Raw genomic sequence first — 13,981 nt, 5'->3', positions numbered from 1 at the left:
CACAATATAATTTCCTCAGTGAGACAGTATAAATAGGATAGTACTTCTACAGTTCTATATTTACTTACAGCTCACTTCTCTACAGTTTTACACAAATTGATTGACGTGGTTTTTCTCCTTTTTAAAAATAAATAAATTTATTCACTTAATTTTAATTAATTTAATTATTTAATTTAATTAATAATGGCTGCATTCGGTCTTCATTTCTGCACGGGCTTTCTCTAGTTGCGGCAAGCAGGGGCTACTCTTCGTTGAGGTACGCAGGCTTCTCACTGCGGTGGCTTCTCTTGTTGCAGAGTACGTGCTCTAGGCTCACTCGTGGGCTTCAGTAGTTGCAGCATGCAAGCTCTGTAGTTGTGGCTCGTGGGCTCTAGAGCGCAGGCTCAGTAGTTGTGGTGCACGGGCTTAGTTTTTCCACGGCATGTGGGATCTTCCCGGACCAGGGCTCGAACCCGTGTCCCCTGCGTTGGTGCATTCTTACCCACTGCACCACCAGGGAAGTCCCTGTTTTTTCAATTAGAGTTTCAGTATTAGCAGCCTGTAAGTTGTGCTCTGCTTCCTCAGGATTTTTAAATAAATGATATGCACCCATATGTTCAAAGCAGCACTATTTACAATAGCCAAGACACGGAAACAACCTAAATGTCCATTGACAGATGAATGAATGAAGAAGATGTGGTACATATGTCGTGGAATATTACTCAGCCATAAAAAAGAATGAAATAATGCCATTTGCAGCAACATGGATGGACCTAGAGGTGATCATACTAAGTGAAGCAAGTCAGGAAGAGAAAGACAAATACCATATGACATCACTTACATGTGGAATCTAAAATATGACACAAATGAACATATCTACGAAACAGAAACAGACTCACACAGAGAGAACAGACTTGTGGTTACCAAGGGGGAGAGGGAGGGGGGATGGTGGATTGGGACTTTGGGACTAGAATGGATAAACAACAAGGTCCTACTGTAGAGCACAGGGAGCTATGTTTAATATCCTGTGGCAAACCATAATGGAAAATATGAAAAAGAATGTGTATATATATATGTACAACTGAATTTGCTGTACAGCAGAAATTAACACAACACTATCAGTCAACTATACTTCAAAATAAAATAAATTTAAAAGTAAGTAAGTAAATAAGTAAATAAATAAATAATAATGGAAATTTTCCCAACCTTGGTCTAAAAACTAGCTGTGCCTATTTAGAAGGTATAAAAACATTCTTGGATAAAAGGGTCCTCCTTGAGTAGGGAACATTCCCATCACAATCATACAGGGTGCGGTCCCAAAGGGCTGGATGGCTGACATACCGCATACCTGGTCCACTTACCTGCAGGAGTTCAGCGTGGAGGAGGAGTGTGTAGGCAGCTTCGGTGTAGTTCTCACAGTCCCGGTGTAAATCCCGCAGCTTGTACAAGTATCTGGTCAGAACGGGAGAAAGGAGGCATTCTGCTGCCAGGGAGTTGATGGGACATTTGGCTAATTACGCTGCCAGGCGGCAGGAATAGTTACTTCCTATTCCTTAAGTCTTTGTGCTGTTTCCTGCCTGTGTGTCTTTCCTACTCTACCTATGCTACTTTGTACTCTTCGTTTAAGGCAGTGATGTTTAAAACAAATTTTTAACGTCACAGACCCCTTTGGGAAGCTCATGAGAGCTAAGGAATGTTTCCCCAGGAAAATGCACATAGTTTACATCCAAGTTGGTTTCACGTTCAGGGCTTCCTGCACGCCGGGCTAAGAGTCCTTGACAGAGGGTGAATTTCACGTCTTTCCTGTGCTGTTTTCCCTGGTTACCTGGCCACAGCCCTCTATCCTTTCCTGGAATCCCGAAAGGATCCTCCCTCTACACTTCCTCGTATTGTACTTACTTGTGTATCTGCCTAAAAAGCGTTTACCCTTTTAGGAAGAAGGGAGCATATCACATACTTTCTGGTGTCTCTCGAAGCAGCAAGCACGGTGTTGGGGCTTACTGTTTTCAGTTATTGGAGAAATAAATCATAAAGCCCTGACATAAACAGCAAAAGCAGAAATTTCTTTCAGCTTACCTTATGTAGATGTCCTCTCTCTTCTTTTCTTTGTAAAAATTCTACAAAAAAAGTCACAAAATACCAACACAGAGCCATTATTGATGAGCTTGCCACAAAAAGGGACAAACCACTGCTTGCACTTTTCAAGTGTCACCTTTCCAAAGACTTTCTTCTTTCCCTTTAACAAATACTCCCAACAAAATAAGGAAGTGACAATTTACAAAGCAGAAAAGTTGAATTCTTTTAGGACCATGCTTCTGGGAAATGTGACGGAACCTTCTAGGTGAATAGACAGCTGGGTCATAGCCAAGTCACCTGATATTCTGTTTTCTCAGGGAATCAGAGGTGGTAGGTTCTTGATTTATATGAAGAGGAGTGTATGGCAGCCTAAACATCTGAGGTCTCTGGTCCCAGTTACAACTGTCTAAGGAAAGGCAAGACCACAGGGTTCTACCACCTAGAGGATTTCATGGACTAATTCTCTACTCATGGTATATTGTTTTCAATGCATTTTCGTCTGTGTCGAATAATCCCAACAATAAAGCAACCACATAAAAACAAACAAGACAGAGAAACAGGCTGAGGATGCCCTTCGGCAAGAGAGTTGAGTCAAGAGCTTATGTTGCATTTTCCATCCCTGTTTCCACATTTATCCTCGAGGTCTGAGGCAGCTGGCGTCTGAGAGTTCAAAGCTGAGTTAGCCAACAGCCATCAAAGCCATTCCAATTAGACTCAGCAGGACGCGGACTCTGGAAAGGTGGTCCCAGGGGACCTTTGTGTCTGCCGGATCTACTTAGAGCTACGCCATGGGGTGCAGGGGCGGCCGGGCACTGCCCTCTCGCCATCCCAGGGGCGTGGCACGTACCAGCACGTTAACGGTACAGCTCATGCGGTTTTCCTTGCTCTCGTCATGCATGATAATGGTTCTGTAGTCCAGGAGATTCTCTAAGAGGCTGCTGACCAGGAGCGCGAATACTTCTCCGGAGCTGGAGAGGTATTTATGTTTCCGGCAATGTTCTAGAAGCCTGTGGGGCAGAGATGGAGACAAATGCCCATGTCCCACCCGGTGACTCCAGCACCGCCTATGAGCGCTGTCCATGGTCCTGGCAGCAGGTGGCGCCAGACTAGGAGACATACACCCTTCTTGTAACTCCAGTCTATGCTAGCCTGGGTCCTTCACTTACAAGGCTCCTCGCTGTTACTCAAGTTCTACGTTTTCTTTAGGTCTGTAGCTCAAGCCCTATCATCCCTGAGGATCCCAGTCCAGTATGCCCTTCTTAGAATTTCTATTTCTATTTGTTTTTGTCTTCTGTCAATACCACAGAAATGAGAACCTTTGCCCAAAAGATTTGTGTGTGCTATCCAATAGCTCTACTCATTTGAAAGGACCATCTTTTCTCCACCTTCATTCTCCCTAAGGCCTAGTACTTCAGGGCATCCTGAGGGAACTCTGGAGAATCTTGGACTGATGCCCAGCCTAGAGGAACCTAGGAACCTACTGCACTTCTAAACATGTGGCTCTTTGGATAAAAGTGGGAGACACAAGAGAGAGGAGATATGGGATATATGTATATGTATAGCTGATTCACTCTGTTATAAAGCAGACACTAACACACCACTGTAAAGCAGTTATACTCCAATAAAGACGTTTAAAAATAGTGTTATTTTCAGGAAAAAATGCACAGTTGTAAATAGGTAGATGGGGGTTAAACTTTTTGGTCTAAATCCTCTCCGTCTGGACCCAAATAGAGCAAAGCTTCTATAGGAGCTTCTCAGATTAGACAATTAGAAGAAAACCTTGGGAACAGGCGAAAAAAATGGGTTCAAAGCATTAGTCCAGACTCTAAAATTATTCTTGAGCACTGGAAATTTGTGCCGTCATATCTTTCTGCATTCGTGATCCGAGAAGAATGAAGGAAAAATAAGATCTGTATGTGAAAAGTCAACTGTAGGATTTTTTTTTAAGTGTAGTTTTATTATCACTTGTAAATGTGTGTGTTTGTATGTGTGTGTAACACCTGCACTTCATTCCCGTATGAGATCAGGACTGCAGAAGTGATACACTGAAAGGTCTGAATCTCAAACGGGCAGACCAAATGGATACAGGATGGAAAGATCAACAAACGATCTTATCCATTACAAACAAAATAAGACGGACTTCTAGTTCTTTAAAATACAGACGAGTCATCAGTTCCATTTCTGAGTACCCCGTGGGCTAGTTCCTCAAAAAAATCTTTGAAAAATGAAAAACAAGAGTTGGGAGTGTGCCCACCCTCAGCTCAGTCTAGTGCCCGCCACGTCCATGAAGCAGGTAAATCCTAGAAAGACTTAGGCACGTACCCAATCAACAGGTGACAGAGTTGGCCAATATCATAAAAGTTCAGAGAACACAAGAAATGAACAGTCTAGGGTAGTTACAACCCAGGATGCTGGGAAGATCCTGCAGATGTTAACAGTAACAAACACCAGAGCAGCCAACATTTGTCCAGCCTGAGCTCTGTGACAGACACTGTGTTAATGCATCATCTCATTTAATCCTCACCAGAATACAGATCTTATCATTGTAGATAACGAAAAAAAAAAAAAAAAAAAGAGGTGCTGTATAGGTTAGAGCATCTGTCCAAAGTCAAAATCCTAGTATGTGGAGAAAGCGGGATTTGAAGCACAATCTCTCTCTCCAACATCTAAGTGTTTTTAACCACTCTTGTTATACTGTCATTCCATACATGCAAAGAAGAGTACGAGGGACAGAGGGTGCCAGGCAAAGGTCTGTCAGGCTATGGATGGGGAACAGTAGGATAATGTGAGCTCAGGGAGGGAATGAATGCGTTGGCTTGGGGTGTGGGGAGGGCAGTGAAAAGGGCTGGAGCTGTACCTGGTGTTCTCAGACATCCTTCACAGGGTATAAGGCATTTTTAAACGTAAGGTGGACCTTGAAATGTTTTTCCCTTCTCCTTTAAATTACTGCTTCGAAGCCATAATTAGAAGTGCCAGCACTTTTGTTAAAGTTCAGCATTTCAAACACTGGGCAAAATGCCACTACTCTGTCCATCTCCCTCTCTCCTCCGTCTGCTGTGTTCTTGAGGGCCGGGCTGGCCAGGAAAACATGAACATTTGACTCACAGCAGATAAACAAATGTCAGCAGTGGATGGTGTAAACTCCATGAACCCCCCCAGCCCCTGAGAACCATTCATGGTGGTGACCCCCGGGGATACTGAGACCACTCGACTGGTCTGTAAGGGCAGCAGAAGCCTGTTTTTCTCCATCGCTAAATGATGCAATCAACGTGAGATTTTGTTTCTGCAATACTCACAGTTTTTCCAGAAGGACCTTGTATTGTTCATCTCCTCTTCCCCCTTCCACCTCTTGGTCCAGCTTCGTGATCAACTCATTCTCAAACTGAAAGCAGAGGCAGAATTTCACAGGAGAATGCCACATTCTCAGAAGAGGACACGAAAGACATCCAGCCAACTTTTCTAGATTTGACCCAACCCCTTTACTGAATTGTAAACTCATTCCAACATACATAGAGGAAGACCCCACTTCACATCATCCATTAGTATCAAAACTTTCTAAAAGCAGCCTCGTGCTACTCTGTCCTTTGCTTTATATTTCCGGGAAAAAACTACCCCAAACGTTATGATCCAATCACAACTGTGCATGCAAAAATAGCTTAAAGATTCTAATTTTCCATTTTATTTTTGGTTCTTGTCGAAGTCTTGACAATGGGTTTGCTTTTACAGAGCTTCAAAGCTGCAAAATCTTCCATTCAATACTAATATACTGTATAGATAAGGAAATTGAAGCATAGGAAAAATATATCAGGCAGACTAAGGTCTCAAAGCTAAAGACCCGGGCTTCCCTGGTGGCGCAGTGGTTGAGAGTCCGCCTGCCGATGCAGGGGACACGGGTTCGTGCCCCGGTCCGGGAAGATCCCACATGCCGCGGAGCGGCTGGGCCCGTGAGCCATGGCCGCTGAGCCTGTGCGTCTGGAGCCTGTGCTCCGCAACGGGAGAGGCCACAACAGTGAGAGGCCCGCGTACCACCAAAAAAAAAAAAAAAAAAAAAAAAAAAAAAAAGCTAAAGACCCCTGCACCATTCCCTCAATCCACTGCAATATTTGCAAGAGATAGGATTAAACTGCATGAAGTCAAATTTTAATTATCCAGAGATAAGAGTGCTTCTTTAGGAAACATACGCAGCAGAAAAGGCTGCTCCTAGGGCCTTGGTTGGAATATCTGATCCTATGCCTAATTGCTTTACAAAACAAAATGCAAAAAAAGAAGTTTCTAGATCACCTTTGATTTGTTTTATTCAGGCTACTGCTTCTCTATATAGAAAGAAAATAAATAAGAGTTGACTCTACGTGCATTAGTAAGATGACAGGTCCACCACTCCTTACCATATGGAAATTGCCATTTCCACTGAAATTGAACTCACACTGCATCATATCAAAGAAAATGGGGATGGTGGCTTTCCGGAGCTCTACTTCGGGGGTCAGTGTGACCTCCAGAATGGGACCCACCATGGATGGGATGAATTTGATTTTGTGGGGACCTGAAATGAAAGTAAGTGAGGACATGAAAATAATAATCTCACCGGAAGTAAAGCGCTACAATCTTCCTCCACAGGGCCCATAAGAAAAGAAAAAGTTTACGTGGGTAAATCAATTCAGACGTGAGTGACTAAATATTGTTTTCTGATAACATGTGATGTCATAAGAGACCGACAAGTCAACTTGTACTTCCAGACACACAGAGAAATCAATCTCGGGATACTTGGAATTAAAATGGAAAAGAATTCATCGTGGGATGCGTGTCGCCCAGGAGTGGTGTGTGGGCCTGTTTGGGTTATACACTCACCCAGGTTATACCACATGTCCCGGATCCTAAAGCCGATTTCCTTTCTCATGTCCCCGTATCTAGGAAGAAGATCATAAACCAGGAGAAAGATGTGCAGTGGAAACGAGAACACATAATACAATGATGAGGGAAGTAGAAGAGCCTGTGTTCCTCTAGGTCACAATTAAGGTAGGTCTTGAGGCAAAATCACATTAAGAGAAGCGGTCGAGGGACTTCCCTGGTGGTCCAGGGGTTAAGACTTGTGCTTCCACTGCAAGGGGTGAGGGTTCAATCCCTGGTCAGGGAACTAAGATCCCACAAGGAGATGTGGTCAATACCTAAAAAAGCCCCCAAGAACTGAGCCACATAGAGGTGAGGGGACTTTCACAGCAGGAGGAAGACCAAAGTAAGTGTCAAAAAATCACTGAGAAAATGAGATTAATAAACTTTATTGAAGAGGGAAGAGTGAGAAAACAATCTGGTTGCTCTTATGCAAAAAAATAAAACACCACAAACACTAAAGAAAAGGAAGATGAATGAGGGATGAGTTAAACAGAAATGTGGCCGGCCTTTATATACTTATATTTGAGTCACACTTATCCACACCAGGACGCTCTTCAAAGCACTTACATTGGGAATCTCTAGACATACATTCTCAGTGGGGGTGATAGTGTCCCTGAAGGGGTGAAAATTGGTCCATGGGTGCAAAAAAAAGCTTCCTGTTTTTATATATAAAGTACAGATATACATTTAGTGCATAAACTGATATATGGTGTATCTGTGGTATTAATATTTCATGGGGGGTGTGATTAGAAAAACATTTTCTAAAAAGGTTCCTTACAGGAGTTGACAATGGAGGAAAAAATAATAGAGAAGCATTGATCTAGACAGTGATTCTTGGGCAGAGGTGAATCAGAGTCACTTGAAAATCTCTTAAAGAATACATATGCCTAGGGCTGCCCGACACCATATACCATATCAGAGGCTGGAGGCTTAGAAAATAGAAATAGGGTGGGTCAAAAGTAGATGCTGTAAATGTTCCCAAGGAGTTAGAATATGGACTTATGACCTACCCTGCCAGCACGGTTCTATGTTTTCTACTTATGATACTATTGCACCAAACATTTTTTTTTTTCAAATTCTTGCTTTGGAAGTGTCTTCAGAAGCCAGTATAAAAATCATATTGAAAAATTTTTCTTACTATTCCTATTTAACAAATGTACCTAAGCTAATTTTATTATTATTATATAAGCATATGTGGTCCATGTCTGGCCCATAATAGATAATAAATGATAACTATTCTTATTGCTTATTAATACTACTGTTGATGCTTTTACTAAAAATCAGAGAAGTCTTGAAAAACAATTCATTTACATTCCTATAAGCTTAATATAAATGTTTTTATTTCCTAAGGTTTATCTTTGTCCATATGCATACATATTTTTACATGGATTGTACTTACAGTCACACTTTCCTTTGACCAAAACCAGAATCATTAATCCTAACTAGCCACTTTATTTATCAGACTTGGTGTCAACTCATTTCACTTATGGTCATTTAACCAAAATCAAATACATCCTTGAATGAAGTTATGTCATTTAAAGTATTCTAAAGAATAAGATTAGGGTGTCCATCTTAAAAATCAAATATCTTGGGCTTCCCTGGTGGCGCAGGGGTTGAGAGTCCGCCTGCCGCTGCAGGAGACACGGGTTCGTGCCCTGGTCCGGGAAGATCCCACATGCCGCGGAGCGGCTGGGCCCGTGAGCCATGGCCACTGAGCCTGTACGTCCGGAGCCTGGGCTCTGCTACAGGAGAGGCCACAACAGTGAGAGGCCCGCGTCCCGCCAAAAAAAAAAAAAAAAAAAATCAAATATCTCTTGATACCCACCCCACAAGGAAATCTACAAAACAGGTTTTACTTTTATCTTTAAAAGTGCAATCACTAAATTTCAATCACTTAGCCACCAATCTTAGTATTTTAGGGAGGAGCTAGAGGGATGCTAAATAATTTGCCTAGAGTCCCAGACATGCTAGCAGGGGAACAGAACTAAAATTCACAGCTTTCAAATGATAAATTTCTCAAGTTCTATTTAACTACACAGCCTTTGAGTTCCCAGGCTCTCAATGAACTTCGAAACAGACTTGAGGTAAAAGCAATGAAAGTCTTCCCTAAATCTCTCATCACTCTTGCACACAGGTCTATTTTGAATTCTGAGCCAGGAATCTGGAGGGTGTTTTTAGGTGATGTGTTACTCTTGGCTTCTCTGCTAAAGTGACTGAAACTGGGAGGCAGACCAATGGTGCCAAAGGAGTTTGCTCTGTGAAGCATGAGACAGAGGCACTATGCCTGCAATTTGGACAAGCTGCCAGCAGATGGCAGCTGTTCCTGGTGATGGGAGGACTGGCTGGCTTCAGTGCCTCTTTATGTAGAGATTCTATAATAGAATGTGATGGTTGATTTGAAAATGAATGGGCCCCTGAGAAGAGATGTGAATCTGGGGAAATCTGAGGTCTATTAAATGATTATTTTAAGACCTATCTCACTAACAACACGGGTAGCCACTGAACAGTAATTTCTGTGATACCAAAACTCCTGCTCCATATAGAAATGGAAGAATCGCCTTCCCAATCATAAGCAAGTTTAAGAGGACACTTACTTTTTTACAATTTTGTTGCGCTTGGCTTGCGAAAAGGTTTCAAGCTGAAGGGACTCATGGGTGAGAAAAGCAACTGCCAAATGGAAGTAATTGTTCCAGAGCTGTTCAAAATTAATGGTGTGGGTGAAAAGAAACAGAAAATAACATTAATATGGGTCATAATAAAACAGTGCCGCATGGTACAAATGCACTCGCCAGAAATTAATGGGAAAAAAATCCAAAATAAAATCCACGGGACTTCCTTTTCTCTCCTGTGTTTCAATTATTCATCTCTGAAAGTTTTAATGCTTTATTAATATCAAGCTTTTAAAAATAATCTAAACTATTATATTTGTCTTTACTCCTGGGATAAAGGAAAAATTGTTGCCAAGAAGTGTACCTATTTATAGTAAGTAGTTTGGCAATACTTATCAAAAGCCCTGAAAATCTGCCAAATTTCTGACTAGTAAATACTTTAGGACTTTATCCTGGTAACATATTTACGGGTATTTAAAAAAATATTTAAAACAAGGAATGCCCTCACACTGCTATTGAACAAGATAACACAAAATGGAAACAATCTAAATGCTCATAAGGAGAATTCGGTTAAATAAACCATGGTCCAGCCATACAATGCACTGTATTCAGCCATTAAAAATACTGTGAAAATATTTATTATCATCGAAAAGATCACAGAAAAAGTAAATAAAGTAGATTAACAGGTTACCAAAGAACTGTACAGCTTGATTCCATTTTGGCATAGGTATATGTGTGTGTGTGTGTGTGTGTGTGTATAAATACACATACGTATATAACCATTTTGATATATATACACACATACACATATAAACACATATGTATACACACACATAAACATGTATATGTATATGCAATATGTATATATAATCTCCTCTGCTTATGACTCTCTACTTCCAAAGTTCCATAGATACAAACACAGGCCATATCACTGTAAAACCACATCACCAACAAAATGTACCCTGTTGGGACTTCCCTGGTGGCACAGTGGTTGAGAGTCCGCCTGCCGATGCAGGGGACACGGGTTCGTGCCCTGGTCCGGGAAGATCTCACATGCAGAGAAGCGGCTGGGCCCGTGAGTCATGGCCACTGAGCCTGCGTGTCCGGAGCCTGTGCTCCGCAACAGGAGAGGCCACAACAGTGAGAGGCCCATGTAACGCAAAAAAAAAAAAAAAAGTACTCTGTAACGGAAGCAGGACCTTGTCTGCCTTCACCAGGGCCTAGAATAGTGCCCTGTATATATAACTCTCTAATATTTGTTGGATGAACGAATGAATGAAGATGGAGCTAGTGATCACCAGTTTTGCTATCACTTTGGACTTTCAAACAGGTGTTTATACAAACTGCTCTTTGGACACCAAACCGTTTGTAGGTAGAGGAATACCTGCGTGCCTACCTGCAAGCAGGTGTGTTTGTGTGTATTTCTGTTATGATACAAAAATCTGAGGTGATGTTTTCCAAAGTGAAACGGTTCTCTTGCTTTGGCTGAGAGCTCAAGGAACTCCTAGGTGAGTCGCATGCTTACCTGAAGTTCAAAGCTTGCCTGATCCATGAAGAATCTTGTGAGAACCTCAGCAAACTGATTGATGGCACGGAGGAAAACCCTAGGGGAGGAAAAACACACTGGATAAAGAAGGCAACTTCATGCTCTTTGAAGCATTTTCCATCTATGTTAAAAGCCAAAGCAAATCAAACCTGGACTTGGCAATCTAAGACCTTTAGATCTATCAAAGTCCTTTGAGACCAACGACGGCACATTCTACAGAGAAGGTCACTGAAGGTCAGTTTCTTGAACTGACTACGAGCACAGCTCAAGGCTGCATCACAATTTAGCCAGTTCAGAGTACAGCTCAGAGGACAAGCCAGGGCTCCTGAGCCTCAGACCAGGGCTCCTTTTGCTCCATCGTGATGCTTATGTTTTAAAGTCTAGGACTTCGGATGCAACTGTTTCTCTAATCTGTACATAGTTGGGAAGGGTTTTTCTAATCAGGTATCAGGACCACGGAGAGGTAACAATAATGCTTATCATAATGATTTACTTTATTTGGCTCTTTAAAAATCCTGAAACTCTTTTAGTATCTGTATTCAGTCCATTTCACTTTCATTCAACAAGTCTTTGTTGAGGACCGGCAACTGCAAAGCACTGGCTCAGGTTTTCCCTTGAAAGAACGGTTCCTGGTCTTGAGAAATCTACAACTTGGTGGAGATTATTTGCAACCTGAAAATCAAAACCATGACCCAACAAAGAATATGGAAAATTCTAGGAGGGGGTATCAAAGAGGTATGGGGAAATCAAAAGAAGAGAAGATGACATCCAGATCAGAACGGCTTCCTTTGGAGATGGCATTAGAGAAGGACCTTAAGGAATGGGAGGCATGTTGATGGCCAGAGACAATGGGGCAGACACTGCAGGTGGAAGTAGTAGCGTGAGCAGAGGCACAGAACATGTTCAGGGTCAGGGTCAGGGTTAGGAGGGAAGAGGCCAGTTTGATTGGAGGGCAAGTCGTGTAAGGAGGGAAACAGTGGAAGACGAGGCTAGAAAAGCAGGGTGGGCCGGGATGCAGAGGCCTTGAATGTCAGGATGGTAAAGGCCCTATGGAGACACTGAAAGACACCTTGCAGAGCTGATGCTGACAATCAACATGAAAGCAATGAGGAGGTTATAGCAGAAAGAAGAGAGTAGAGAGCCCGAGTCGGAGTGACCACAGTAGCCTGCATGGAATCGAGAACAGGAGCACGTAAACCAGGACCACAAAAGCGGGAGGACCCTTACTTTACAGATGGTGGACTTGAAGCAACGAGATTTAACATGCTTCACAAGGGTCAAAACCTAGTTTCCAGACCCAAGTTTTCAAATGCTTTCGGCCCTGCGATGGTCGGTCTCACCTGCTCTGTGTCATATTCATGACCATCCAGTCTTTGGCGTAGACGTTCTTTCCAATTAGATCCTTAAACATGATAAAAGTTTCCATGAGGAAGTCCTGCAGAAAACAAAGGAGGAATGGTTGGGGGAAAACTGGGTTACACTTCAAAAGCCTTTCCTCCAGCACACTGGCGTGAAGGAAGGAACACGATGGCCCAGGTCCCATAACAGTCTATTTTTTGAGTAAGGTTTATAGGGATAACAGAGCATTTTTTAAAAAAATTTTCATTTATATTGGAGTATAGTTGATTAACAATGTTGTGTTAGTTTCAGGTGTGCAGCAAAGTGATTCAGTTATACATACACATGCATCTATTCTCGTTCAAATTCTTTTTCCATTTAGGTTATTACGGAATATTGAGCAGAGTTCCCTGTGCTGTACAGTAGTTTCTTGTTGGTCATCTATTTTAAACATAGCAGTGTATGCAACAGAGCATTCTTACAGGTATCCTATGATTTGATGTTTACATCATATAATCTGATAAGGAAGAGAAGGATTAAAAAATTGTCTGCATTTTATAAATGATAAAACTGAGACTGTTGAAAAATGAAGTGACTAGCTTAAGGCCATAGAAACCAAGAAGCTGGAGAGCTGGGAAGAGACCTTGGGATTCTGGATCCCAAGTTCAGAGCCATAATATCTTCAGTCCTCGGCTGCCAATGTTGTCTGAATAGATCTACTGTACTTCAAATGAATTCACCAACAATTGTGAGAAAACTGGTACCTTTTTTTTTTAAACTTTTTGGTGTCTTTTAAAAATTGAGTTACAATTAACATATTATATTAGTTAATATTAACATAATATTATATTAGTTTCAGATGCACAACACAGTGATTCGATGGTTTTATACATTAGGAAATGATGACCACAATATGCCCAGTTACCATCTGTCACCATACAAAGTTGTTACAACATTGCTGACTGGATTCCCTATGTGTACGTTACATCCTGGGACTTATTTGTTTTACAGCTGGAAGTTAGGATCTCTTAATCCCCCCTTCACCTCTTTCATCCATCTCTCTACCCTCCTTCCCTCTAGCAACCACCAGTTTGTTCTCTGTAACTGAGTCTGAGAAAACTGATACTTCTAATAACTCTGAGTCCAATTCTCCCTTATTATTATTAGAACAGAACAAAAATGCTATAAATAAGAAGCAGAGTCATGATTCTTCCTCTTCCAGGAACGTTACCATGCATAGCCTGGGGGGAGGGTCCTAAATGGTCCTTAGAACGAGATTATAGCAGTGGATCATCATGTCTGTAAAAACTAATAACAAAAGCCCAGTATTGAAAAAAACAGCTATTCTACTCGAAAGAGGGCTAAGAGGAAAAAGTAACTCAGAACAATCGGGCTAAAAATCAAAGCTAAAAAGTTTGGAAAGCTTTTTAGTTTATTAGTTAGTTAAATTTAGACATTTTCCGCTCAGATTCCTGAAATGAAAATCCAGTCCAATGTCTCTGGCACTAAAGCGTGTAGTTCTAGCTCATGAATGACATCATATACA

The 13,981-nt window shown here is 41.7% G+C and overlaps 1 protein-coding gene across 2 annotated transcripts in view; it reads right to left on the bottom strand.

Moving 5' to 3' along the window:
- The window catches only part of DOCK5 (dedicator of cytokinesis 5), a 219,521-nt gene that overhangs the window by 45,620 nt on the left and 159,920 nt on the right, over positions 1 to 13,981 (bottom strand). For both annotated transcript variants that reach the window (XM_067039910.1, XM_059071707.2), the window contains exons 29-37: positions 12,438 to 12,532; positions 11,077 to 11,155; positions 9,537 to 9,637; positions 6,901 to 6,959; positions 6,441 to 6,595; positions 5,352 to 5,437; positions 2,903 to 3,062; positions 2,056 to 2,096; positions 1,341 to 1,431 (exon numbers count right to left, since the gene is read on the bottom strand). In XM_067039910.1, coding sequence (XP_066896011.1) covers positions 1,341 to 1,431; positions 2,056 to 2,096; positions 2,903 to 3,062; positions 5,352 to 5,437; positions 6,441 to 6,595; positions 6,901 to 6,959; positions 9,537 to 9,637; positions 11,077 to 11,155; positions 12,438 to 12,532 — 867 coding nt within the window. The remainder of the gene's footprint in view (positions 1 to 1,340; positions 1,432 to 2,055; positions 2,097 to 2,902; positions 3,063 to 5,351; positions 5,438 to 6,440; positions 6,596 to 6,900; positions 6,960 to 9,536; positions 9,638 to 11,076; positions 11,156 to 12,437; positions 12,533 to 13,981) is intronic.

The sequence above is a fragment of the Kogia breviceps genome, chromosome 8, assembly GCF_026419965.1.
Source record: "Kogia breviceps isolate mKogBre1 chromosome 8, mKogBre1 haplotype 1, whole genome shotgun sequence".
Classification (NCBI taxonomy): domain Eukaryota; kingdom Metazoa; phylum Chordata; class Mammalia; order Artiodactyla; family Physeteridae; genus Kogia; species Kogia breviceps.
Note: the sequence above shows the minus strand (reverse complement) of the source record. Positions and strands in the feature narration are given on the sequence as shown.